General features: G+C 35.6%; 1 protein-coding gene across 1 annotated transcript in view; it reads left to right on the top strand.

Annotated features, from left to right (window-relative positions):
* Positions 1-15,257: 15,257 nt before the first annotated feature.
* The window catches only part of LOC145670114 (nose resistant to fluoxetine protein 6-like), a 47,947-nt gene continuing 35,791 nt past the window's right edge, over positions 15,258-27,413 (top strand). Inside the window, exons 1-4 of the mRNA XM_081738482.1 lie at positions 15,258-15,309; positions 18,374-18,701; positions 21,438-21,523; positions 24,152-24,345. Of these exons, the coding sequence (XP_081594608.1) occupies positions 15,258-15,309; positions 18,374-18,701; positions 21,438-21,523; positions 24,152-24,345 (660 nt within the window). The remainder of the gene's footprint in view (positions 15,310-18,373; positions 18,702-21,437; positions 21,524-24,151; positions 24,346-27,413) is intronic.

Raw genomic sequence — 27,413 nt, 5'->3', positions numbered from 1 at the left:
TCAAAAATCTGGACCTGTAATGGCTACACGGTTAATAATTGATGGCTGTGTCTATTGAGACTTTTTCTCATGATGACAATATATACAACATATCACGGTTTTTGTCAGTTTGACCGAAATCAAGAATATCTATTTTCTGCTCCGCTGATAAAAAAAAAAAAAAAAAGCATCGTAGCGGCCAAATGGTTAGTAATTGATAGTTTTGTCCACTAACACTTTTTCTCAGGATCATAATATCTATAACATATCGCGGTTTCAAGGAATTCTACCGAAATGCAGAATACCGTTAGCTTCTGCTGTTTTAGAAAAAGTGGTTCTATGGTGGGCAAACGATTAATGGTGGATGGTTGTACAAATTGATACTTTTTCTTAGGATCACAGCATCTACAACATATCACGGTTTCAGTCATTTTTTACCGAAATCCAGAACCCCGTTACGTTCTGCTGTTTTCAAAAATATGGCCCTGTAGTGGCCAAGTGGTTAGTGATTGGTGGCAGTGCCTATTGAGACCTTTTCAGAATCGCAATATCTACAACATATCACGGTTTTAGTCATTTTTATCGAAATCCAGAATATCACTATCTTCGGCTGTTTTCAAAAAAGTGGCCTCTTAGTGGCCAAATGATCAGTGATTGATAGTGATGCCCATTAAGACTTTTTTCTCAGGATCACAATATCTACAACATATCAGGGTTTCAAGCAATTCCACCGAAATCCAGAATCCCGTTACCTTCTGCTGTTTTCAAAAAGGCGACCCTGTAGTTGCCAAACGGTCAGTGATTGGTGGTTGTGCCTATTGAGACTTTTTCTCAGGATCACAATATCTACAACATATCACGGTTTCAGTCTTTTTTTTTATTTTTTTAGCGAAATCCAGAATATCTTTATCTTTGTTTTCAAGAAAGTGGCTCTGTAGTGGCCAAACGGTCAGTGATTTGTGGTTGCGTTCAATGAGACTTTTTCTTAGGAACACAATATCTACAACATATCACGATTTCAAGGAATTCCACCGAAACCCAATTTCCGTATGGATTGTGCGGGGTCCTTTTCATTTCGAAGGGAGCCATTGCCCCCTGAAACCATTTTCTCGCAAAAACGACAAACTATTTTCCCACTTTGAAGTTATCTTTGCGTAGGCAGGGTTTCGTTTCTTTAATCTAGTCCTTTTAATCAAGGGGACCCTTTTTTGAAAAGTCTCAAAAGGGGCCATTTGCCCCTCTTAACCTATTTTCCGAAAGAAAGAAAAAAGAACGTGTCGATTTATTTTCGGTATAGTATATATGTGCCAAATTTGAAGATAATCGGATAACGAGAAACGCAATCTCCTTTTACACTTTCACTTTTTGGACCAGACGGGCTTTTGCCCAAAGTCTTCAATTTGTTTAATATAGCTATCTCTTTGGTACAGACGCTATACGGTATTTACATTCACAACATAAGTACACAGCAAAAAAGTGATGGTGCCGAAACAACTCAATTTTAACACAATCCTGTGTCCTAACATGACTACTACTTTAACGTATTATTTCAACACCACAGATTCGAAATTGCGGTTAACACAGGCCTGACGTTCCGAATTGTCACAGAGACGGTGTTGAGTGGAGAGCTTTATTGCTTGAAATAAAACTACAGGGTGTACTGTGTAATGTACTGTTAATATCTCTTAGTTTTAACGTATATACTTGTTCCTTAGCCCAACCCCAGATGAAGAACTCGTATGGAGTTAGATCACGGCTGCATGTAAGCCATTCTGTCGGTCCCCGGTGGCCGATCCATTTGCCAGGGAAAGTGTCACCAAGCAATGCTCAAACTGGAATTGCATAGTGGGGCGGGGCTGGATCTTGCATGAATCTTGCATGAATAGTAACTCCTTTCCATTTTCCCATTCTTGAATCACAGGCCATATATACGTTTGCAGTATTTCCAAGTATCGATCACCATTCATGGTGTTGCGTCTCACGTATGGACCATTGAATCTGGTAGATGTCTTTCCACCTTTGGTCCTGATGGCATTTTTTTCATCGTTACATTTGGACCGAAATGTGAGCAATAATGACAATTGTGAGGGTTCACAAAACCTCCGACGTGAAACACCGCTTCATCAGACCATAGGATATTGTCGTGCAAATCTGAATAATCATGACCCCAACCAAGCATAATCTCACGAAATTCCATTCGCCTGTAGCAGTCCTTATCAAAAAGTTCGTGAACGTAATGTAACTTCCAAGGTCGAAAATGCAACTCACTTTTTAAAATGGTCATTACTATGTGGCGTGACAGTCCCATTTCCCTAGGAGCATGTCTTGTGGACTTTGAAGGCCTACGTTCAAACATGTCCTGAACAACATGCACATTATATTCCGATTTGGATGTTGAGGGCTGTCCAGATGAACTTGCATCTAACACACTATCAGTTGTCATTAATTTCTTATGACAGTTTTTTATTGTCATAGGGTTAAGCGTTCCATTCCTACCTCGCTCTTGCTTCCACCGTCTCTGCATTTGCACCACCGACTCGAAGCTTCATCAGTAAACTTAGCTCTGTCCTCTACACTATACACCAGCCATTTTGCGGTTTCCACTGTATCAACTTCTGAAATCATAAATGGTAAACCTCACATTAGTAAATAGTATCACACGCCAATTGAAGATGACAATAATGCTAGTTTCCACAATAATCTAAATTAAAAATAAGAATTGAATTGTATATGTGTATATATTTTACATTTATACAATTTTGTGAGCGGATGAATTTTCTGACATTTACATCACTAAAAATGCTGGTATGTGTTGTTCTTATGTTTAATATATTACTCATCACCGACTACATTTCGTTCCTTGGAACCACTTTAAATAATTTATGACACATTTTAATATTCCTCATAAGAGTTATGTCCGTTCAATACAAAAGTTTTTTTTTTTTGTGTGTGTGTAAAAGTAGTTGTTTGGCAGCTGTAATTAAAGCTACAGGGTATTATTTAGTGATATGTTATTAAAATGACTCCTCATCATGTCAGGTGGTTGATTTAACGACTATCATTTTAACGTAACTTCAAGGTACGATGAAGTAGCACCAAAATTTAAGAGAACTTGGGTGACAGAACCAAATTGTCATACCGTGGGGTCAACGTATGTATTCTAATGACGTAAAAGTCAGCCGCCTGGGAGCGAAGCTAGTCTGTGACAGCCATCTGCAGTTGTTCATCACTATCAAAATGCTTATCGGATAGGAATGGTGTCAGAAGAAATGAAAATCGTTCGGAGCAAGATCCAGGCTATACGGTGAATGACAATCGATTTTCTACAGTCTTTTCACGTGTTTGGCCAGAGTAATTGCTATTTTTGGCTCATTCAGTTATAACGGCTGATCTCTATTCAACCATATACTAAACTTTCTTTCAAATGAAATACACTTTATTATCCTTCTTTGAACTGACATGGGCGTGGACATTCAACTGTTCACAATATTCTCAGCCTCCAACAAGAATTATTGTTAAAGGGCACTGGCGGATTCGTGAGGAGAGTGGTGGAGGCGACTGCATATCCCCAAAAGGATATCTTTTTATAGCCATATACTTATATAAACTATTGCACTTCTTTATTCTGACTTGATGTAAAACTTCTTATTTGAAGCACACATTAATCGTCCAGAAGGCGATCTATCCTTTCGAAACGACCTTTGTGATCCGCTAATGTAAAGGCTGTAGTATAAACTGCGATAGAAGGTAAAAGAGGAATGGGAAGCTTATTGTTATTGATGGAGGACGTAAAAGAAGATTTTTTTTTTGCATCATAACAATTACATTAGCAAAGGACTCTAATGAAAGATATCTTTAAATTATTTAGAAAGAAAACTGCATAATTACTATGGTCACAAAACAGAATTTTCGTGAAATATTCGAGACTAGACAAAATACACTAAACGAGTTCTGCGATCCATTTCCGAGATGAGATGTTCAAATTTTGTCTCAAGTGAAACCTGCCTAGGTAACACTTGAAAATATGTTTTTTACAAGATATGGTAAAAAATAGTATTACAATCTGGAGTTCAATTACGTATCTGTTTTCGACACGTATCTGTGAATTTGCGACATAGCGTCAGAACCGCAAATTAAGCTTTTTTTTTTTTTTTTTTTTTTACGATCATTCATTCTCCGATAACTTTCTTCATGTACTCTCCACCACAATTCCTAAATAAATAAAAATAAAACATAATTTGCCTTACGTTCTGATCGCAAGTTGTACAGTCTGCAACAAAAAACTGCAACATGGGCATGTAAGTTTATTGTGAAACTACGCGTAACAGCGCAGGGAATCAACATAACGTCTAAGTGGCACGAATCACGCCAGGAGAAACCTCGGCGTCCTCCCCTGCACACTTATTTTGGAGCGAAAGACTTTGTCGTTTCACAATAAACTTACATGCTCAAGTTGCATTTTTTTTTTTTTTTTTTTTTTTTTTGCTGGGGACTGTACATGGGCAGAATTTTAATGAGACTAGTCTTATTCCCAAGCATACTCCCGGGATGCTTGTACCCCTTCTCCACCGGCGATGGCCAATTGTTCTCTGCGAGTACATGTCATGTTTAAACTGGGTAATTACTTTAGCATGTAGTGTTCCAGTGCAACCCCTTTCACATTTTGATTTTTTCCTTCCCTTGCGGACAAAAATTTCTGCAAGAAAATCTGAAAGCAGCCACAGGTAAATGTGTAATTGGCCTGGAAGAAGAACATAAGCCCACGATTTCAAAATCGTGTTCGCACTACATAAACTTTGTAAGGGAACAAACATCTTCTACCTACATTTTGTAATTTCATCATGGTTCATTGAGTTTCACTCACTTGAGCTTAAAGATCGTACCTACAGTGACCTGGTTCGTGAAGAGCTAGATTATTAAGGATACAGGCCATCTTCACAAAGGGAACAGCGCTTTAGTATAACATTATACAGTATATACCGGCAATTGAAGTCTAATGACCTAGATGAAATAGTTTCTTTTCCTTTATCGTCTTTTTTCGTTAACTAAGTCTAAAGATCAAGAGACTTTAGAGATTTGTAAAGCTACTGAATGAAACAAGTATCTTTCTACGATATTCAATCTAAATAAGATGCTTGTTTCAGTGCGGGGTTTTGCATAGCAGTATTGCAGTTCTGTCCTCGCCTACGAACTTCAGGCACATAATGGATACAAAACATTATATCATTACGTATGAGATTTGTGTCTTACCCAAGAACTATACCGCCTTCTATCGGTTCAGTATAAATATTTACCGAAGAACATAGACTAAAGATTACAAGGATTGCTTCTTTATTATCAAATCCCGGTTTGAATCTAGTGGCCAGAATTTGTCATGCATGCTGTACCAGGATTTTCTTCAATTGTACGAAAAGAACGTCGAGACAATACTTTAAAACTAGATCCTGGTCTTTCAATTTCCTTCCCATGCTGTTCTTGACATCGTTATTGATTTCAATGAAAACTTGCCTCATTGAGCATATTTAGAAGTTCATTAAATGGTTAAATATGTATTGAAAAGTTGACCTAATAGCAAATAAGAAAATATGTATTAAGGGAACTTAATGAAAGTTCTTTGACGTTAAATGACGCATGTGTTCATCTTCAGCATAAATGATCACAGTACATCATCCTGGTGAGATTCCTACTTAACGGCATGATGCAACCAAAGTGACATTCGGGTACAGTTTGTTGCATACCACCAAGGAACAATGAATCTTGTAATAACCCTGTATCACCTTCATGAACGGACTCGATTCGTAGCTTTTGAAACTCTCTACATCCTGGCTAAAATTGACGGTGATACATCAATAGTTCTTCAGATTTTTTTGTCTCTCGTACGGACACAGGAACTGACAGGATAAACATATAAAGGAATTTTGGTTGATAAACCAAACTAGTTAAAAATCACATTTTTAAATTCTTTATTCAAGGATGCTCAAAATAAGCTTTTTATTTTCTGAAGATATCTTTCTAATCTATATATGAAAAGGTTTATATGTGTTATATGTTAAGGTAAAGTTTGTCTCCAATCCTTTCGACATTGAAATCTCGAGAGTCACAAATGCTAGAAAAATGCCTTTTTTGCTAGTCGATTCCAAATTTTGTATAGATAGTTCAGTTCTAATTCAATATTTTAAAAATTACTGTTATTTTTACTACTTCTTTAGGGGTACACTGGAAGTGTAGAAATTTTTAAAAAGTAAAGCATCATATCCTACAAGTTATACATTTCAACACAACATTGTTATATATAAGAATTGTATATCTCTTAGGAGTTTATTTCATGGCCAAATTATAATGAAAAACGAAAGATAACCGTTCTCCAGGCTAAGATGAATCTTTATTGTTTGTAGTGTTTTGCCCAATGAACACCATATATAACTGACATTATAATTAATTATCTGTGTAATGTATTCGCTTATTACATACTGTATGCAAGAAGAAAGAAAACACTGATCATACATGAATTAGAAACTCCAACCGGAAGTAGGATGAAACCTTTGCAAAGAGTGCGAGACGTTGAAAAAGTAATCGATAAAATCTCCCATTTATAGTACTAATTGTCGATTTTTATCAAGACGTCTGTGACTTGTGTCTGTAAAGGGACATGTGCATATGCTGTGAGAAATGACAAGGAGATTCATGCTCATATGTGAATGATGCACTGAATAGAGAGCGCAAGTTCACCTAGTAAACAAATAAAAATTTCAATCAAACTTATTGAAAGGAAACCTAGTCAGATATACAGTATAGTTTTGTCATATGGCAAGTAAAGTAGTAATAATAATAATAATAATAATAATAATAATAATAATAATAATAATAATAATAATAATAATAATAAAATCAGGTCAGTATATAAGAAAGCGGATTAACGATCGTTGATTGAGGATCACCTATGATCTTCCCTGGATTAACTTTATCGCGTTGTCTGGATGTCAATCAACAAAACAATATACGTACTGTACAAAGCTCAAAACAAAAAAGATTTCTATGACTTTAATCTCCAAACTGAATTTGAATGCAATGATAAAGATACTGTTTGATGCATCGAATTGACGTCATCAGTACGTAAGTCATGCAAAATTTATTGTCTTAAAGAAAAGAACATTTATAAAGTTAACATAATTTATTCTTGATTTTACTTCAAAAAAAAAAAATGACATTACTCGAGCAAACGGTTCTACCAAATTTTGACACACTTCTTACATTTTCAAGGAAGGTTAGAGTTCTTTTTTTTATTATTTCTTTTAGCATAGCATGCACTAAATGAGGACCTCCATTACTACTTGAATATTGACTTTAGGAGGGCTCTGTATAAATACAAGATGGAAATATGGCATAAAAATTATAGTGCATAAAACGAACCAACTTGTGCTAGGTGGCCACTAAAACACGAACCAACTCGTGCTATGTGGCCACTAAAATCACGAATGCTATCTAACCGAGTCAGGACAGGAGGGAGTCTTGAGCGGTAGCGTGGAGGTGCGTCCGTAGGGAGCAGGTTCCTCGGCGACGGGGGGGGGGTTATACGCACAAACGAGGATAGTGGAAGGGCACACTTACACATACAATATTTTCACTATCACTCAAAATTCACTTCAATGTTCTGCGCACTGGCAGTAATTACTTATATTCACACTCCCATTCCTTCATGAAAAATGTTTGACATCGTATTTTACCTATAAATTGTCTATTTGGTAGAACCGTCTGCTCGACTGAATCCAAAAATAAATCAGTGTTTGGATAATTTTAGAATTTTAGGTTGTTAGTTATTTCTTAACATATTCATGCTTCCTAACAGTAGTTAATAAGAACTGCACTAAGGGTGTTCAAAACTTGTGATGTATCCAGTGAATATAGGGTAGAAACGATTTGTAAATGTATAAAGTGGAATTGAGTTCGTTTCAAGAAGTAATATATTCAGTTGATTCCCAATACCCTTACGTGTTCCAATAGGGGTTATTACAAACGAGTTGTTCCTTGATAATACGAAACTGTACTTAAATATCAGGACGGTTGCACGCGGATGCATATTTACACACGTAGACTTGAAAAGTATATTATAGTATTGACATCGACAGGTACGAAATAACTAGTTGTGTGGCCCTGGGTTTGATTATCGGTAACACTACTTGCCGTAGATAAAACAATAAATGATTTGGGTCCCACTTTGTAATAAAATAAGATGAACTGAAGTTTCTAATTTTCCGTCCCACGATTATGCACGGAGGCTAAGGGAGACGGTTATGATCAGTGGCGTCATTCAGCTGCCTACCACCGGTTGCCTCGAATCGGTTGTCAGAATTGTCTCTTCAACTTTGGATTCAGTATTTAAAAAAGAAAATTAATTTTTTAGTACTATTTTTGAAAATCAATGCTCAAAATTTCAAAATGAAGATGCTATGCTGCATCATAGTCACCGTACTAGAATCATTGGCATAAATATTATTATTATTATTATTATTATTATTATTATTATTATTATTATTATTATTATTATTATTATTTATAATAATAATAATAATAATAATAATAATGATAATAATAATAATAATATTAACACTAAGTCAAAGTACTATACTGATCATACAGCCAGTTGTTAAATATTAGCCACAGAACTGGTTGTTAAATTATTTGAATGTCACCACTGGTTATGATGATAATGAATGAAATAGTAAAATGAAGAAACACGAGAACTCCACAGAAACACATGCACACGGTGATTGTCTACCACAAAGCCCAATTGGTGCGAGATAAGATCAAACCAGGGATCACACACACTAGAGATTAAACCGTATTTTGAGTAGGAAGTCCTATGTCCTATAACCTTGATAACAGAAACTATAAATTAAAATCTATGAATTAAAATGATAGGTTTGTATGTTTCTGGCCTATTCTTTTCAACAATGAGATCTCGAAAACCAAAAGCTCTAGAAAAGTGTTGTTTTCGCTAATCGATTCCACATTTTGTGTAAATTTGTCACTTCTAACTCAAATTTTCAAAACAGCTTGTCTTTATGTTTTTATTCCACATTTTAGGCGTCGTCTTTGACCATATTAGTTTAATGTATTGCCACTAGAATGTTAAGGCTGATTTCCTTGTGAGAGGCAACCACAAGAGGTGTTACGTATAGCGGGTTGACAGACATTTCAGGCGCTTTATTGTCAAAACATTTGTAATCTCGCATCTTCGATGGAAACACAATGAGACGTACTCGGATATCGGATTATATATAATTGCATTTTGCTATCATCTATCACTTATCCAAGTTTGCCACAAACTCATCCCAACATTCTATATTTTAAAATACTACATTTATATGTTTGTCTATAGCAACTCACTCCCTTTGACAGTCTTCCTGTCTTACTCATGTTTGTGTCTACAGATATTGGGAGAAGCGCGAAGGAGATTCACATTTATATTAGAACGGTGCATTGTGTGAACAGTGCAGGTTCAGGTAATCAGTCAATAAAGTATTATTTTTTCTGAATTACTCAAAAACAAACCATTTTTAGATTTTGTCCTCTTGAATAATTTTAATCAGCTTGATATTATTATTATTATTATTATTATTATTATTATTATTATTATTATTATTATTATTATTATTATTATTATTATTATTATTATTATTATTATTAATTTTAGATTTAGGTCTAGAAATGTTTCTTCCACGTTTCTCGAACTTCAGCTTCCTCTTTTAACTCCCAATATTTTCTTTTGTTACTCAGATCATCTGTCAGTTGTGTTCTTCTTCTTCCTATTCCTCTCTTTCCTTCCATCTTTACTTCTATGGCTGTATGAAGAAGACAATTTCTTCGCAAGATGTGTCCAATCAAATTGACCTTCCTACAAAGGATGCTGGCTAGAAGTGTCCTCTTCTCTCCTATCCGTTTTAAAACATCTTCGTTCGTAGCTCTCTTTGTCCATTTTATCTTCTCCATCTTCCTGCAACACAACATTTCGAAGCTCTCTAAATATTTCTTGTCTAACTTCCGTAATGTCCAGGTCTCTAAACCATACAGTCCAATGCTCCGCATATAGCACCTGACTAACTTCCTAAGTCCAATATTGAGCCTGTTAGTTAAAAGCGATCTTTTCTTGTTGAATACTTCTTTGGCTATTGCTATTTTTGACCTGCTCTCTTTGGTGCAGTAAGCGTCTCTCGTCAACATACTTTCCAGATACTTGAAGTTATCTACCTCCTCAATTTCTTTTTGTTCTACTCCGACCCGTAAGGGCACGTTTCCTCCTCGGGATATTCTCATGATTTTCGACTTCGCTGTTGATTTCCATTCCATATAGTATTAAAGTATCAACTATTTTGTCAATCATCTCGTGTAGTCATTCTCCGGTTCTAGGTATAATAACCTATCATCTGCATATACCTGATCTTGCTAATGATCTGTCCTCCAATCTTGAAGTCTCCAATTCCCATTAATGCTTCCTTCATTAAACATTCACTGTAAATGTTGAATAATTTCGGCGACAAACTACACCCTTGTCTGACTCCTCTTCCGATAGGTACAAATTATGTTAATTTCAAGGAATATGACGAATGTCCATTCTACGATAAGGCTTGTGTGATGTTCTTTGCCTCATAAAATTAACGTTCTTTGAAGCAGCAGGTGTCATAGTATAGTAAAACAGAATATAATACGGATTGTCAAGAACTAAAATAATCATAACATGGTAAGAAAGTCTTAATACCACGCCACCTACACTAGTCTTATAAAACTTTTCTTACGTTGTAGAAATAAAAAAAAAAAATCAGGATGTAATCACATGAAAAAGGATTTATAAAATAGTCGATTTACGTATAATGTTGATCTTTCAAGATTAACTTTTTATCATTCTTTGCATGTCAATCAATTAGCATATAAGAACAATGCATAGAGAGCTAAATACTGCACAAATGTCTTTCTTTGTAATGAGTTAATCACTTAACTACATTTGAATGCAATGCCAGAGATACCACTACTTCATTCTGTCAAATTAACATCAGTAATTCAAATCCTTACTTTTATGATTAACTAACACAATAATTGGAATATTTCTATTTTTAGCTTAATTAAGAAACAAAAATCAGTATCGGCTTTTATATCAACATAGACATAGATTTGTTCACAGAACAAAGGTGAGATACGGCATTTATGTTATATATATATAACGTTTCTCACAAATCCATGAATTAAAACTTGAAATATACAGTCCATTGTATATTCTTTTACCTCCGGTTTCTTTGACTGAAAACTTAAGTATAATGTATCATTTTCTGTCAATAAACGGAAGTGAAAGGTACAGTCAGATATAAGCCTACCATTGTTACTAAATGTACGTTAATTATGCATCATAAATTTTATCCCCAGCAGACTACCGACTAGCTGTTAGCGAGTCCAATAGATACTTTTATAGAATCTTGCATGGTTTCGCCTATGATCGTTAGGCTAATATATTATCCCGGAGCTCTCCCGTTTATTCCTGGATTCTGATTTCTCAATTCCTTTCAAAATAATTCACTTCAATTTATCGTCTGTTTCCTTCATTCTTCTGAGCACAATCGTAGGACGTAACATCGTGAAATATTTCATTTTTTTCTTGTTCTTAAGAAATTTACTAAAAAGGAAATAAATTACGTATTACGACCTGTCAATTTCTAAGAAATACATTGTTAATCATCTTAATAGAAGGAAACTGCACACTTCTATGTTTCAAGTTTTTTTTTTTTTTTTAAGTGTTAATTACTTGCTAAAACTTTAACCAATAAAGACCTTATCTTTATTACAACTTTTATTTTTAATTCGATGACATATTATCACTCTTACCTTTCGTTCTAATGGATTAAAGGTTTACCGAATTCTCCCTTCAAACAAATGATTTTATATATTTTTTTTATTTATACTTGGAAATTGTTCCGTGAAACAATAAAAATATTTTTAGCATTAAATTTATTTTTATGGAATATATAGATAATGTTTTTACATTCTTTACAAACGTTTCACGTTCCCTTTCTGATGGTTTGTGAAATCAGAAACATGAGGGAGGGGCAATAATCTTATATGTTTCGAATGCACATTCGAAAAGGTGGGGAAAAAATAAGATTGCCCTATTAAACATTTGTCCGTACTACCTACCTTTCTCCGTGTTGTGACCTTACTTTGGAGCCCCTTTTCTTGGGTCACGCAGTTTCTTCTTTTTTAAGACCCTGAGTCACCATGTGGCATATCACTGGAAAGTGTGTGTTTTGCACTTCCCGACACTGTGACAATGCTTACATTATCTTAATTAGTAAACTCCGTATACTTTATTTCGCGCACCTTCATTTAAAAAAAAAAAAAATGGTACACGGGAAACGGTAGGTAGTACGGACAAATGTTCAATAGAGCAATCTTATTTTTTCTCCACCTTTTCGAATTTGCATTCGAACATATCGTTCACATTTGAAAACCGCAAGAACGGGGCATGTGCCACCCATTACATCACAAAGGGGGGGCTTTCAGAATTTTGTAAAAAAAAAAATTACAGATTCTACGGAAAAAATCTACGGATTCTTTGGACCCACATTTGTGGTGCAATTTTTCATTTCAACTTGATAGCATGTACCGTCCTCGAGAAAAAGGTAATGTCTGGATCGCTCTGGAACACCCTGTACACAATGACATGTCTTCTTACCGCCACGTTAGGAAAGATGGAAGGAAGACGAGAAATAGGAAGAAAAAGAACACAATTAATTGATGATTTGAAAAATACGAGAAAGTATTGGGAGTTAAAAGAGGAAGATGAAGATAGAGAAACGTGGAAGAAACATTTCTATGCCCTAACCTTAAAAAAAAAAAAAAAAAAAAAAAAACTTTAAAAAAATCATTAATCCCAGAATATGCCAAAATGCAGAATACTTAATAATAATAATAGGCAACGAAAACAAAGTATTTTTTTAATGAAAACTATCAACTCAATTTATATTTCATGCATAATTTCTAAACCAAAAATCTGTAAACACTTCAGTGATAAGGGTTTTGTTTAGGAAAACTACAGAAATTGCAAAGATGTCGATGATAAGAGATCCTCATAAAAGAAAGGTGTTTATATCACAGAAAAATAATTAGTAAAGATATTTTTTTTAAGATCGAAAGATAGATATTTCAGGTCAAAACAATTTGTCTGGTCAACATTACTTCTTCTTATCTTAAAATGAGTTGTCCTTATTTTAGGTATTGCTTGATAGTAAAATCAATCAATAATTGCAAATATTAAGATAATATTTAAAAAGGGCGAAAACAATGTATTATACCTTCCTCTCATCGTCCGTACAGGCGCCAAGGCAATTCTAACTAATTCTATGAACTATGGAACCCGGAGGTTCAATGCCGCGTTCATAAAAGCTCTCCACTGACTTCTCTCCTTAGCCAACTGGATCCAGTTTCTACTTTGTATTCCTATTTCTGCGAGATTCATCTTAATATTGTCCTCCCATTTGCGCCTAGGTCTTCCTAATGGTCGTTTTTATGATTGGATTTCTAGTTAAAACTTTCAAAATGTTTCTACTTTGTTCCATTCTGGCTACATGACCTACCCATCTGAGCTTCCTAGACTTGATGATACTAACAATGTTTGGTAAGCCGTATAAATTATGTAGTTCCTCGTTGTAAAGTTTGCGCATTTTCTATTTCCGTTTCTCTTGAGTCCGAATATTCGTGTCCCTGGATCTTATTCTCAGATACTTTCAGTCTACATTCTTCCCTAAAAGTAAGCGACCATGATTCACAACCATACAGCACAATAGGCATGATTATAGGCAACCGTACAGCAGAACAGACATGATTATCGGTAATCATACAGCACCACAAGAATGATTTTTGGCAACCATACAGCACAACAGTAATGATTATCAGCAAACACACAACACAATAGGAATTATTATCGGTAACCATACAACACAACAGGCATGATGATCGGTACCATATAGCACAACAGGCATGATTATCGGCAACCATACAACACAACAGGGATGATTATCGGCAACCATACAACACAACAGGCATGATTATCGCAACCATACAACACAATAGGAATGATTATCAGCAAGCATACAATACAACAAGAATAATTATCGACAATCATACAACCCAACAGGGATGATTATCGGCAACCACACAACACAACACGGTAACCATACAACACAATAGGAATGAATAAAAGCAAGCATACAACACAACAGGAATAATTATCGACAACCATACAACACAACAATGATGATTATCGGCAACCATACAACTCAACATGGATGATTATCGGCAACCACACAGCACAACAGGAATGATTATCGGCAACCATACAGCACAACATGAATGGTTATCGGCAACCATACAGCAAAACAGCAAAGCACGCTGAACGAAATGAAATGGGTTAAATGTAAATCCTTATGCGGAATTTTCAACAAATCGAGAGAAACAAATTTTGTTACACCTAAAAATTGATGTTAAATGGTAGCCACACGACCTATTAAAAAAGAACACTACCAATCTATCGAATACAGTTGTAATTCTAAAATTATACGTAACATAATTTAATAGTACAGCAAAACAAAATAGCTCATAGTTTTGCTGTTTAAATAAAGCATGCTGTAATATCCTTCCTGGTGTTCTCATATACTGTAAAATATTAGCTCTCTTGTAGCTAAGTGGTTAGCGTACGCGTCTTTGGCGTGAGAGACTTGTACTCGATTCCCGGTTAGAACTTTTGTAATACGGATCACGTTAAACTATAGATTCACCTCTCATCGTTTCTAAAGTGACGCTATACTCAAAAATAAAATTAAAAAAATACTCTTATCTGTGGTGCCGATTTCTGTTTAGTTTTTGAGGATAGGGAGCATTCAGTTATGTGTGTTTTGTTGTCAGAGAGTCAAGAAATATGCAAGCTAATATATCGAGAGCCTGTGTGAGCAAGGAAATTTTGGGGGGCGGGCCAACTCGGCTCCCCAGAATCAGCACCCATGTCTCACCCTTAATATATATACAGTGTAACCGCTGATTCTTCCAGCCTCCTACACCTACGGTGCTAAGACAGATTAAAATGCGATTACACATTCTTTAGCGCATAATTTCTCAATGTTCATCCTCATTAAATTTTGATTTTGCCTCCCATCGGACAAAATTTTCTGGAAGAATGCCTGCTCCGTCCACACAGAAAATTATTCTCCTTTAAAAATTAATTATGCTTGTAATTAGCTATGGTGAAGTGGAATTTCCATAATGCCGACTTGACTGAGAGTATGTTAATAGGTGAGAATGATAAATAATATACGTACGATAGATTGAGGTATAGCAATGTAAATAATACTACAAGTAGAAGTATTCAATGGTGTTCATTCCCCCAAAGACTTGGACGGAATCCCCCAATATTTATTTCCCCCCAAATTTACCAATTTCCAGTTTCGTTTTCAATGTACCATTTTCAATAAAAAATCATGTCCCTCCTAAAAAAAAAAAATCTCATGGGTTAAGCACGCGCTCTAAAACCCGTTTTTGGACACCCCTGGAGAGATTAACAAAATTGCAAATTACACTTTAATACGGTTTTACTTATAATTCTAGTGAAGTTTTAATTTTTGAAAGGTATTCAACTGCCACTAAGTACAAATTACTAGAAACGAGCAACTTTTGAACATAGAATTAGCCCAAAATATACCTAATGGCTTGGCTAACCATTAAGTGGAAATGACTAGATTTTGGCCATAAAAATAGATAAATTGGCAACACTGAATATAGTACTTCAGCCAAATTTAATTTTCAAATCACACCACATTGGTAACCTCGCCGAAAACAGATCGGTCAACTGAGAGAAGCGCTCAAGGTCAAAATTAATTTGGCTGTTGCACACAATTGTTATAATAATAACGCAAATACTGAGAACAACGTAATCAAAGAAACGTGACCAGTATTAAATGCAATAACAGGTGTGATGGATTGATAATATTTATGTAAATGAAAATAATGCGTACAATAAAATTATACTCGTAGACATGTGATCTCTATTAAATGCAGTAACATGTCTGGTAGGAATGTCACTAATTATCGTATTGTGAACACAATATTTAATGATAAGAAATTTGTACTTAATAAACTCTAAACTCTGAAACAATCTATCATTACAGCAACGCAATATATATGATTGATTGCATAAATTACTGAAAAAACTAATCTCTTAGTCGCAACCTTATCTGTAATGATCTATGTGAACTACCGGATACGACAACAATACGAAGAAATCATTCACCTTGAAATGTTCTTTGATTTGTTGTAAAGTCCGACATATTAGCGGAACTTTCCTATACGTAAAGAAAACAATGGTTTTAATTTAATACGTAATTTTCAGAATGTATTAGGAAGGAATTACAATAGAACCGTGACTAACCTTGGATATTCGGGGCTCCGATAGTACAGACTTGTTGCAAAATGAGGGGCAGTACTGTACATATAGTAATAAAGGCGTGAAGTACAGCATAATAACTCAATCATCATCATCATCATAGATAATCTGCCATTATTGGCAAAGTACCTAGGCGCAACTAAGGAGCTTCCATGCTCAACGGTCTTCCGTTAACCTTTCGGTCTTCACGTACGATTTTTCTCTTTTGATATCGTCCATCAATTGTAGTCTCCTTTATCCTTTCCCTGTCTTTTCTGCCACCATACCTTCTAGCACATCCCTCATGATCAGGGGCGGATTAAGGCTTTTGGGGCCCTGGAGCCGACTATTTCAAAGGGGCCCTATGTTACGAATAATTACAGCGCATAAATTTTCTTTGCTGCCTTCCACAGCCTTATAGGTTTATCGAAACACCGAAAACTATGCTGTAATATTTTACTGTTATCCAAGCTTACAATAATTAGTTTAATTACATTCATAATTAACAGTTAAATGCTCATATACTGCAGTGTAACACACAAATGTCAAACGCAAGCCAAATCGTCAACAGTCTATGCAGAAACACTAATAGAGTAAAAAGAGAAAAATCATATTCAAATAGGTAAAGCTGTACAAGGCTACATTGTTTGAAAAGTTTTCTTCCTAAATTTTTGCTCTGCAAAGGATTTTACTGTCATTAAACGACATTGAAGTGACACATATTTCAAAGGAATTGTCACCACAAGCTAATAATTTGGTTTATAATAGATGCCCAAAATAGCTCGTGCTTTTATTTCACGTTCGCACTTCATATCATCACTAAGAACACTACCCAGATATCGAAAACTATTCACTTGTTCTATTTTATCCCCTCCCACTTTTATATTTGACACAGACCTCTTCGTTCCAATCACCATGGCTTTTGTCTTTCTATTATTTATTGTATTCCATATTCTTCAAAGCCCATCCTCAGGTTTTCTAACATTTTATTGATTTCCTTTTCAGATTCTGCAACAAGCGCCATATTGTCTGCAAATCTTATGCATTTAATCACTCTACCTCCTACCGAAATGCCGTCATCATCATGTAAACTCTTTTTCATTATCTCTTCTTCTAGATAGACAATTAAATAGTGTTGGAGAGAGGCAGCATCCTTGTCGAATTCCCCTTCCAATTGCACTCTCTTCCGTCAGTTCTTCCCCTATCCTAACACTTACTTGTTGGTTCATGTATAAGTTTCTTATGAGTCTTCGATCTTTCCATTCCAACCCTATCTTCTTTAGAACTCTCAACAATAATTCCCAATCCACGCGGTCAAAAACCTTTTCTAGATCAATAAATACAACATACACCTCTTTCCCTTTTCTATAAATCTTTCCCCGATCGCCCTTAATAATCCAATAGCATCTCTTGTGCCCTTACCTCTTCTGAACCCGAACTTCTCCTCCTCAACTTCTTCATTTGTTCTTCCATATAAAATTCTGTTCAGTATCCGGAGCAAACTTTTAGCTGCATGAGATATGAGACTAATAGTTCTATAATTCTCACATCTCTTTGGATTCGATTTCTTAGCCATCGGTTTCGTGATCGTCTTCAGGAAGTCCCGAATTATGGGCCATCAAATTTGGGGTTCGATCGTATGAGCTCAACTGTAGTCATTCAATTTGGATTACACTTGGTACAGTGGTAAATCTTGACCTGCTTTTCAAGTGGTGTGCAAGCTTTTTGTTTCCGAGTTATGAGCCATGAAATATATGGTTTCCAAGATTTTATTAATAAAATTTCGCTTTAAAAATCAATATCCAAGGACAAATCTCATTAACAATGAGGGAACTTATTATCATTATTGTGTTTCCCTATTTCCTTTATTCTTTTTCCTCTGATAATTCAATATTCAGAAATAAGGAAACAAGTTATATTTCTTTTCTCTCTTTTCAGTGGTGGACTCAGCTTCGAAGTTCCCCGAAGGCTTTCTGCAAGGCAACTTTTGGAGTCTTGGAAATTTTGACGAATGTATTAATGTAGCAACTGATGATGCTGCTGGACATCAACTCAAAGGGCAACACTGCATGGCTACCATAACTTTCAGAAGGGCATATCTTAGACTCGCGTTCTGCATACCAGCCTCTTGCTCGGCTCAAGATCTGAGAGTATCGTTACAAAATGTATCGAACCGTCTTTTGAACAGTGCATCTGTAACAGTTAGTCGTTACCACTGTCAAACAAAGAGAGAAGTTAGCTTCGAGGGCGTAGATTGGTTTGTGATGTAAGTATTTGATTAAAATAACAGGTTCTTTCCGACTTTTAATTTCATACTGTTCAAGCAGCCCGAAAACAGTATTCGCATCTAATTTTACAGTCTGCATCAAATTTAAATAGCATATTGTTTACAGTTTATGTGTAAAATATTGTAGTACAGTGATGTCCAATTTATAACGCAATGCAGATCAAGACAAAATTAGAACCGAATTTGGGGCCATTTTTCATTTTCCGTTACCCTCCCCTTTCAAAGTTGAGCCGATGTTTCAGTGAATATGCCTTAGTCATAAAATTTATAAATCTTTGTTCTCTTCACTGTACTCTGCTTGTTGTTTCATGTGTCAAGATCATTTAGAGCCAGGACTACTAACATTTCGCAGTGACTATGAAATACGTGCTTTTTTTTTAATAACCATCCTCAAAGTACCAATAGACTTAACTTGTACCTAGGTAGAATGGGATCGGTAAGCTTAATAACAATAATTTTAGGAATGATCAAAAGAAATGGATTTTGATTTGATTCTGTGTTTAACGTCTCGTTCAGCAGCGAGGCTATATAAGACGTGGACCTACTGATTAACGTGGAATCCGAACCACATAAGCTCCCGCTGGGAATCGAACCCGGGTCTCCCACACGCCATAGGACGGAGCTCATCAAAAGAAATGGATCAAAAGATTGCGATCTTGGCCATAGTTTTTGGATCAGGGACCACAAAATTTTAGAACAGCCCCTAAATCGAGTTCTCGTATTTTCAACGGAATAAGCACATCATACTGACTGTGAGTTAAGTGATAGTTTGGGCTTGGCTATACTATATGTAGTTCTCCAGATATAAGGCGTACAAAAAAAAAATTGGATTGAAATATATTGGATCCTTTAATCCAAAAATATTTTTGTACAGTTAAAAGTGCGTCTTGACTCAAATATATTATGATGGCCAGTTACACTCTTTCTGTTATGCTCCAACTCCCTTAGCCTAAAAGCGCATAATCGTGGGAGTTTAAAGGAAAAAAATCATTTTCATTCTTTATGTTACGCATGGAGAGAAAGAGGAAAGGAACTAATCATACATTTTCAAAAGCCGGATAAAGAATACTTTCGGTTTGACCAGTTTGGCCATAACTGCTATAGTGGTCCGCTTTAATATTTCCACAATTAACATTTACGAGTTTTACAATACTTTTTTTTTTTTTTTTTGTATCAAAAGATCCAATATAGATATTTCAATCAAAAATATTCTTGTATGTCTTGTATCTGGAGAATTACATTTAGTGTAGCCAAACCCAAACTATCACTTAACTTAGTATGATGTGTTTATTCCTTAAAAAAAAAAATACGAAAACTCGATTTAGGGGCCGTTCAAAAATGTTGTGGCCCCTGATCCAAAAACTAGTTATTGGCCTAGATTCCAATCTTTTGATCCATTTTTTTGGATCAATTCTAAAATTTTTGTTAGGAGTTCCTGCAGCTTTCTGAAGAGGCAGATCGAGAAAGGAAGTTCCGGTGCACTATAAAATGAAAGACAATCAACGGAAAAGATATATTAATTTTAACCATAGAATTATAAAATAACCACCAGAGACACAATTGGCGCTCCAAAGGCATGGTCCTTTTCAATCGCACTGGTATGTATGGCAAAAGTACTCTTGCGTGGCATTCTGTTATGAATAACGTTTGCTTGGAGAAAGAAAATCTCAGTTTCTTGTGCGACTTATCGCTGTAGAGAGAAATGTAAAAGATAAAATGATCCATCGTTTCACGCTTAAGTTACACATATCTTTAGATTTCTGTTAGCTGAACCTTCGCTCTCTACTCAGTGCATCATTCACGCATGAGCATGAATATTCTTGTCATTCTTCACAACATCTGTGCACGTTCCTTTACATACATAAATGAAAGACGTCTTGATAAAAATCCGCAACGGGTAGCATAAAGGGGATTTTTTCGATTATATTTTTCAATATGTTGCACCATTTGCAAGATTTGAGCCTACTTTCGGTTTGAGTTTCTAATTCATGTATGATCAGTGTTTTCTTTCTATTTGCATGCAGTATGTAATAAGCAAATACATTGCACACACAATTAATTATAATGTCAGTAATATATGGTGTTCATTGGGCAAAACACTTGAAACAATGAAGATTCAACTTAGATTGGAGAAATGGTTATCCTTCGTTTTTCATTATCATTTGGCCATGAAACGAATGCCTGAGAGATGTACAACCCTTGTATACGACTAAGTGGTGTTGGAATGTATAACTCGTAGGATATGATGTTGTTTTTTTTTTTTAATTTTCAACATTTCCAGCGTACCCTAAAAATGTAATAAAGAAATAAAGGCCATTTTTATGAAAAAATATTCAAATACAACTGAACAATCTGCACAAAATTTGCAATCGATCAGTGAAAACAGCATCCTTCTAGAGCCAATGATTCCCGAGAACTCACTGTCGAAAGGATTGGCGACAAACATATAAACGGCCCCAAACCCATATAAACTTTTCTTGACCACAAATATATAAACCTAGCATTTTAATATAGAGAATGGATGTGCTTTTCCTTTTTTTCTAATCAAAAGTAGCAAAGATTTGTTTGTGAGGATTTCACCCTTTTATCACGGGTGAGATTTTAAGGAAATGTTGAATTTTAAAATATTGTAGTTGTCATTAAGTCTGATTCTGCCCAATATTTCCATTCGTGTAGTCTTATTGATTTTTTTTATTTTTTTTTTTTTTATTTTAGAGTTCTGTTGGGAATCTTTGTGATCTTCGCTATCCTCAGCACAGGATATGATTTATACATTCACAGGAAGGGCGACGAGTTAAGTGGTAAGTTATTACTATTATTATTACTCGGTAGTATCTACTTTTTTTTAATGAACCAAGATCAATTTTAAATAAATAGATAACTGAGAATAGGTTTTCTTTTCGGAGATTTTATTTCTGTTTAATTGGGCCAACTAGCGCTACCAGTGGCGCCGGAAGAAACGACACGTGACACAGTCTGGTCCTTATGGTAAACCAGATTGGCCCTTTGATAAGAAAAGGGAAAATTTTGTGTCAGTCGAGGGAAAATTTCTTAAAGAAACGTGCAGTCACTATTGACAGTTGGTATTTCTGCAACAAGGAATACGCACGTAAGGTAGTTTCCATTGTACTGGAAGAAGAAGTCATATACCTCATTTATGGACATCTGGGATATTCGCAAGGTGAGAGCAACGTTTAATCTAGATTTTGTATGTTCTCATAATACTCAAGATGCCCCAATTTTGTCCCTCAGCCTTCAATATAAGAGCTAGACCTACAAACGCGTCATATACACTTGAATGATAAAGCAACTATTGGAGTAGATTTTACACGCGACATAGATAAATATTTCATTGGTTTAGATATAGAGAGAGGAATGTGCAGTAATATTGACTCGTAAGTGCCTGTGTGTATGTTTTTTTAAAGCCATCTCTGATAATGACCCACTTCGTTCCTGTTCACGCAATTCTCGTATAAACCCTGAGAGTTTCTGCGTGATACGGAAGGTCGCTTGAAAAAAAATTATCTTCGATTCCATTATCAGAAGGTAGTTCAATGATACCAGTTTATAAAATCATGATTGGCATCGAAAGCATCCTGCCAATGCTGAGAATTGAAAAGGTTCCTGTATTTCAATCCTCCAATTCTTATTTTTTTAAATTCTGCATAAGAATTACGGTATTTAATATAACTCGTCAATCGTACTCTTCTTCACCTTCCTATTTTACCTTCCACCATACTTTTCATGACTTTCATTTGCTTCTTAAATACTGTTCTAATTTTTTTTTTCGTTTTCTTATTATCAATCTCTCACCAATCTTTCCTAACATAGTTTCTCGTTCCACACATCTCTAATCCAAGCCATTCTTCTCTATATCCATATTCAGGACGCTTCCAGCACTTTCTCATTGTTCTCTACCTAAGACTTTTGTTTCTGCTTCACTCAACACTTAAAATTTCATTAATCATTTCCGTGTTTATCATACAATTAAACACTGTATTTTCCCCTTTTTCCTTAAGGGTCCCTTGTACTAGTATTCCTATTCTTGATATTTGTACGTGGTCTCGAAGTTAATTCTATTTAGTGATGTTCACGAGATGAGAAGTAACTTTTTAAGTTCGAGACGTAACAACAGACTAGACAATTCTCGTTTCATTTTGAGTTTTTAAAATTTTGATTTGATTTTGAGTTTAGCGTTCCCTTCAGTAGCAAGAGTATGTGGCGTGGACCTACGGCTTAATGTGGGATGCAAACCACATGAGCTTTCCGGCGGGATTCGAACCCAGGTCTCCCACGCAAAAGGCGAATACGCTAACCATTTAGCCACGAGGGAGCTCGTCCGCTCGTCGTCTCGTTTTTGAGACGAGATGAGAAACTTCATCAGTTTCGTCAAAACACTAGTTCACCCAAGTTTTAGGTCTCCAATATTGTTTTAGTAATACATGATTCATAGTTAAAAAAAAAAACTATAATTGACAAAGTGATTGCAGGTTCACAATTAAGAACATTTATCAAAGTTTAAAGATATTCAAGGCACTACACAATATTCTCCAGTAATAAATTTGGTTTAAATTAGGGATGGCCAACATTTTCCGGAATCGGAAATTTCATTTTCCGTATTTCGGAAGAATTCCGATGTAAAAAATTTCCGGAATTCAGAAAAATCTAGAATTCGGAAAGATTTCAGATTTTTCCGAGTTCCAGAACTTCTCTGAAATCGAAACTTTCCAGAAATCTAGAAATTTTCGAATTCCGGAACTTTTCCGATTTTACTTTCCGGATTCCGGAAAGAAAATATTCCGAAATTGGCAATCAATAATTTAAATGTTTGTAATGTGACACCCTTGATGAACCTCTCTTGACACGAAAGGATTCTGCTAACTTGTAGATGAAATTTAAAAGAAAAAAATATCCGGCCATAAATTTTCTACATAAATTTACAAAAAGGGAGATTTATTCAAAATTCATATTTACAAGATGACACAAGAAAACTTTATTTCTCGTCACGTCTCACCTTGAAAGCCAAATTAATTTTTCTTATTATATATTTTGCAGTCTGTAACTTAAAAATAAATTCAATTTCAGCTTTATATATAAGTATACATATGAGTGTTCTAGCCCACTTATAAAATACTCTGACTTTTACACTTAAATTAATATTCATCTCATATAAAGCATACTTCTACGTGTAAGTGCATATTCTTCTAAAGACTGTGACTTTTACATGTAAATTAATATTCATCTCATATAAAGCACACTTGTAAGTTAATATTCCTCTGATATAAAGCACTCTGACATTTTATAGAATCACAGGGGGGGAAACCTTTATAAGCTATAACTCTTTAAAAAATTCTTAAATACTATTGGAAATGTGGATATGTGATATTACAGACGTATTGTTGACTTATTTCCTTTTATTTTCGTACTAGTTGCAGGAGACGATATTTTGCTGGCCTTCTCCCTGTACACAAATGGGAAGCGTTTACTGAGCACTCAGTCTTCTCAAGATACCTTAGGCTGTGTCCATGGAATTCGATTTTTCAGCATGATGTGGGTAGTACTTGGTCATCGCTACCTTTACTCAATAGAACTGCCAGTTATGAACTTGGCCGATATGAAAAGCGTAAGTCAATCATTTATCTCCTTACAATACAGTATTACATTTTCCTTTACAATTTGTTTCAGGCGTGGCTGCTGACTTAGATTGTATGGTTGCGTAATCGAGTATTTTTACATCCCCAAAACAAGTTTCTTGAAACCTTGAAGTAGTGTTTGAGGAAAATGGTACCTTTGCACTAATCGCAAGACAATATTTTGATGCATCTATCAAGAATTCCCATGTAAAACGAAAAGAAAGAGATTGGTTTACTTCACTGTGATTTTTGATGACAATCTGTTCAACGATAACAGCCCGAACTCATGAAACCAAAGATCACGAGTTCGAAACTCACGCTCCCTCGATGACCTAAACCTCATGAAGTTACAGTGAAATTCGATGAGCGTGGTGTCAAAATGATGTTGTGAACGTGAGGTTGTGAGCGTGAGTTCAAAATTATGTGATCTTAAAGTTGAGTGAGGGTGAAGTCAAGTAATTGTGAATTCGATATGATCTGAGTTTGAGATCGAGTGAGCGTGATTTCCAAAGGATGTTGTGAGCTTCAAATTGAAATGATGTGATCGTGAACGTGAAATGATATGATGTTGAAATGATGACATGAGTGTGATGTTAAGTGACCATGATGTCAAAAGGATGTTATGAATGTGAGGTTGAGTGAGTATGATATCGAAATGATGTGAGTGTGAGGTCGAATAAGCGTGATGTCGGAATGATGTGAGCATGAGTTCGAAATGATGTGATCGTAAAGTTCATTGAGGATGATACAGAAATGATGTGAGTGTAAAGTTGAGTGAGCATAATGTCCAAATGATGTTATGATGTGAAGTCGATATGATCTGAGTTTGAGTTCGAGTGAGCGTGATTTCCAAAGGATGTTGTGAGCGTCAAATCGGAATGATGTGATCTTGAACGTGAAATGATATGATGTTGAAATAATGACGTGAGTGTGAGGTTAAGTGAGTATGATACGGAAATGATGTGAGTGTAGGCCGAATAAGCGTGATGTCGAAATGGTGTGAGCGTGAGTTCGAAATGGCGTGATCGTAAGGTAAGTAAGCGTGATGTTAAACCGGTAATGTGAACGTGAAGTCGAGTAAGTGTGATGCCTGGTTGATGACATGAGCGTGAGGTTAGATAAGAGTGGGCACTTTTAGTAGTGACAGCATCTTCAACTTCCAAAACAACTGGAAATCAAAAAATCTTATCGCACTCTACACCTCACTGTTGTTAAAATTCTCGATTAGTCGTACAAGTTCACGGCTCACAACTCGATGATGCTCATCTTCATGTCTGTACCATCTCATTAATTACAGATATTTGAAACTGAGGAGTCATAAGTGAAGAATGTTGCGTGCCACAGTCAAATGTTACTCCAGTGTTGTTGAATTCGGAGACGCTGTACAGAAAAATTGGTATCACGCCGTAAAAAGTGTTAGAATGTGTATGGCCCTGAGTTAGGATGGTCAACTATCGGATCCTAAAGCGGGATGTCCCTATTTCGAAGCAAGAAGTTAACCACCGTTCCAAGCTTACCCATACTACTCGACTTTACAGCAAATCTTCTTTCGCTACATAATCAACTTCAGAGGGAAAACTAGAGGTTGTATGGATATGAAATTCTAAATGAATATTACTAAAGCGGTTGGGAAGTAAAATAATGAACAAATTATTCCAGTGAAATACATTTCAATGTTTATTGACAATGCATTTAGTGTGACGAGTTTTTGTGCTCCTTACTACATCAGTCAGGCTACAGAATGTGCACGAAGTGACGATGACAGTTGGGAAATGTGTTGGGAGATGTGGGAAATGTGACAGTTGGGTTTGTGTTCAGGACACTAATCGCAAGACAGTATTTTGATGCATCTATCAAGAATTCCCATTTAAAACGAGAAAAAAAAAGAGAGGGAGAGAGAGAGATTGGTTGACTTCACTGTGATTTTTGATGACAGTCTGTTCAACGATAGCAGCCCGAGCTCATGAAACCAAAGATCGCGAGTTCGAAACTCACGCTCCCTCGATGACCTAAACCTCATGAAGTTACAGCGAAATTCGATAAGCGTGGTGTCAAAATGATGTGAACGTGAGATTGTAAGCGTGAGTTCAAAATTGCGTTACAGAGCATCTTCATGGTTTCACTCCAGTTAAGCTTCCCCTTTGAGATCGGCACATGAATGAAAGTTCTCCACATGTATCCTGTCATTCAGATACTACCAAAAGTAGAAAACACATGGATTGAGATCAGGTGATCGCGGAGGTCAAACTTTTGGAAATTAACAGTTAATGTCGTCAAATGTGGTACGAATAAAATCTGGTATCTGACAAGTGAATTGCAATGAAGCTCCATCCTAGCTGAAGTTGTTATAAAACATCTGTATGAATGAAGCCCTATTCTTGCCTTCGTACTTATTATTGCCCAGTGGTAAGTTCGACATTGCAGAAGCTAGATGGTTTGAACCATGTGTACATTTTTTTGTTTGTTTGTTTGTTAAGGAGACCAAAGCGAAAAAACGGGTTCGGGTTCGGACCGAGTTTACCACCATGAGTGTACTTTTGGTGCAGACAAAACACAAGTATATTATTTAAAAAGTGCTACGAAGTTTGGAGTGATCCTTCCCTCTCTCGTTGGAACGCTCTGGTCTGAACGTTCTTCTTCTTACCAAATATTGTTTGACTATGTCAACAGTTTTCTGTGCAGAGTCGTTTAAGTTGCAGAAATTAATTACATCCACTCTGTATTTCAGATTTCAAAATTTCACTTTATAACAAAGTTCATGAATGGTTCCCAATAAATAGCTGCCTTCTCTCAACCCAGTTCACTTGTAATCGAATAACAATACCGAAATTATTTAAATGAATATGAAGGACCAAGAAACTGACACATATACGTGAATGTTACGTATGTAAGTATAAAAGAAAAGCCATGAAGTAGAGTGGTTCTAAGTTCTTAGCGCTCTGTGATAACTTGGCAAATGTAATAGGGCGGATCTAGATAACGATTAATAAACGTTCATTTGTTATTTCTTTATCTAAGAATCAGCCTGGTAGGTCAATATACAATGAATGACTATCAA

Source organism: Thermobia domestica, chromosome 14, assembly GCF_964235325.1.
Source record: "Thermobia domestica chromosome 14, izTheDome1.hap1.1, whole genome shotgun sequence".
NCBI lineage: Eukaryota > Metazoa > Arthropoda > Insecta > Zygentoma > Lepismatidae > Thermobia > Thermobia domestica.
Note: the sequence above shows the minus strand (reverse complement) of the source record. Positions and strands in the feature narration are given on the sequence as shown.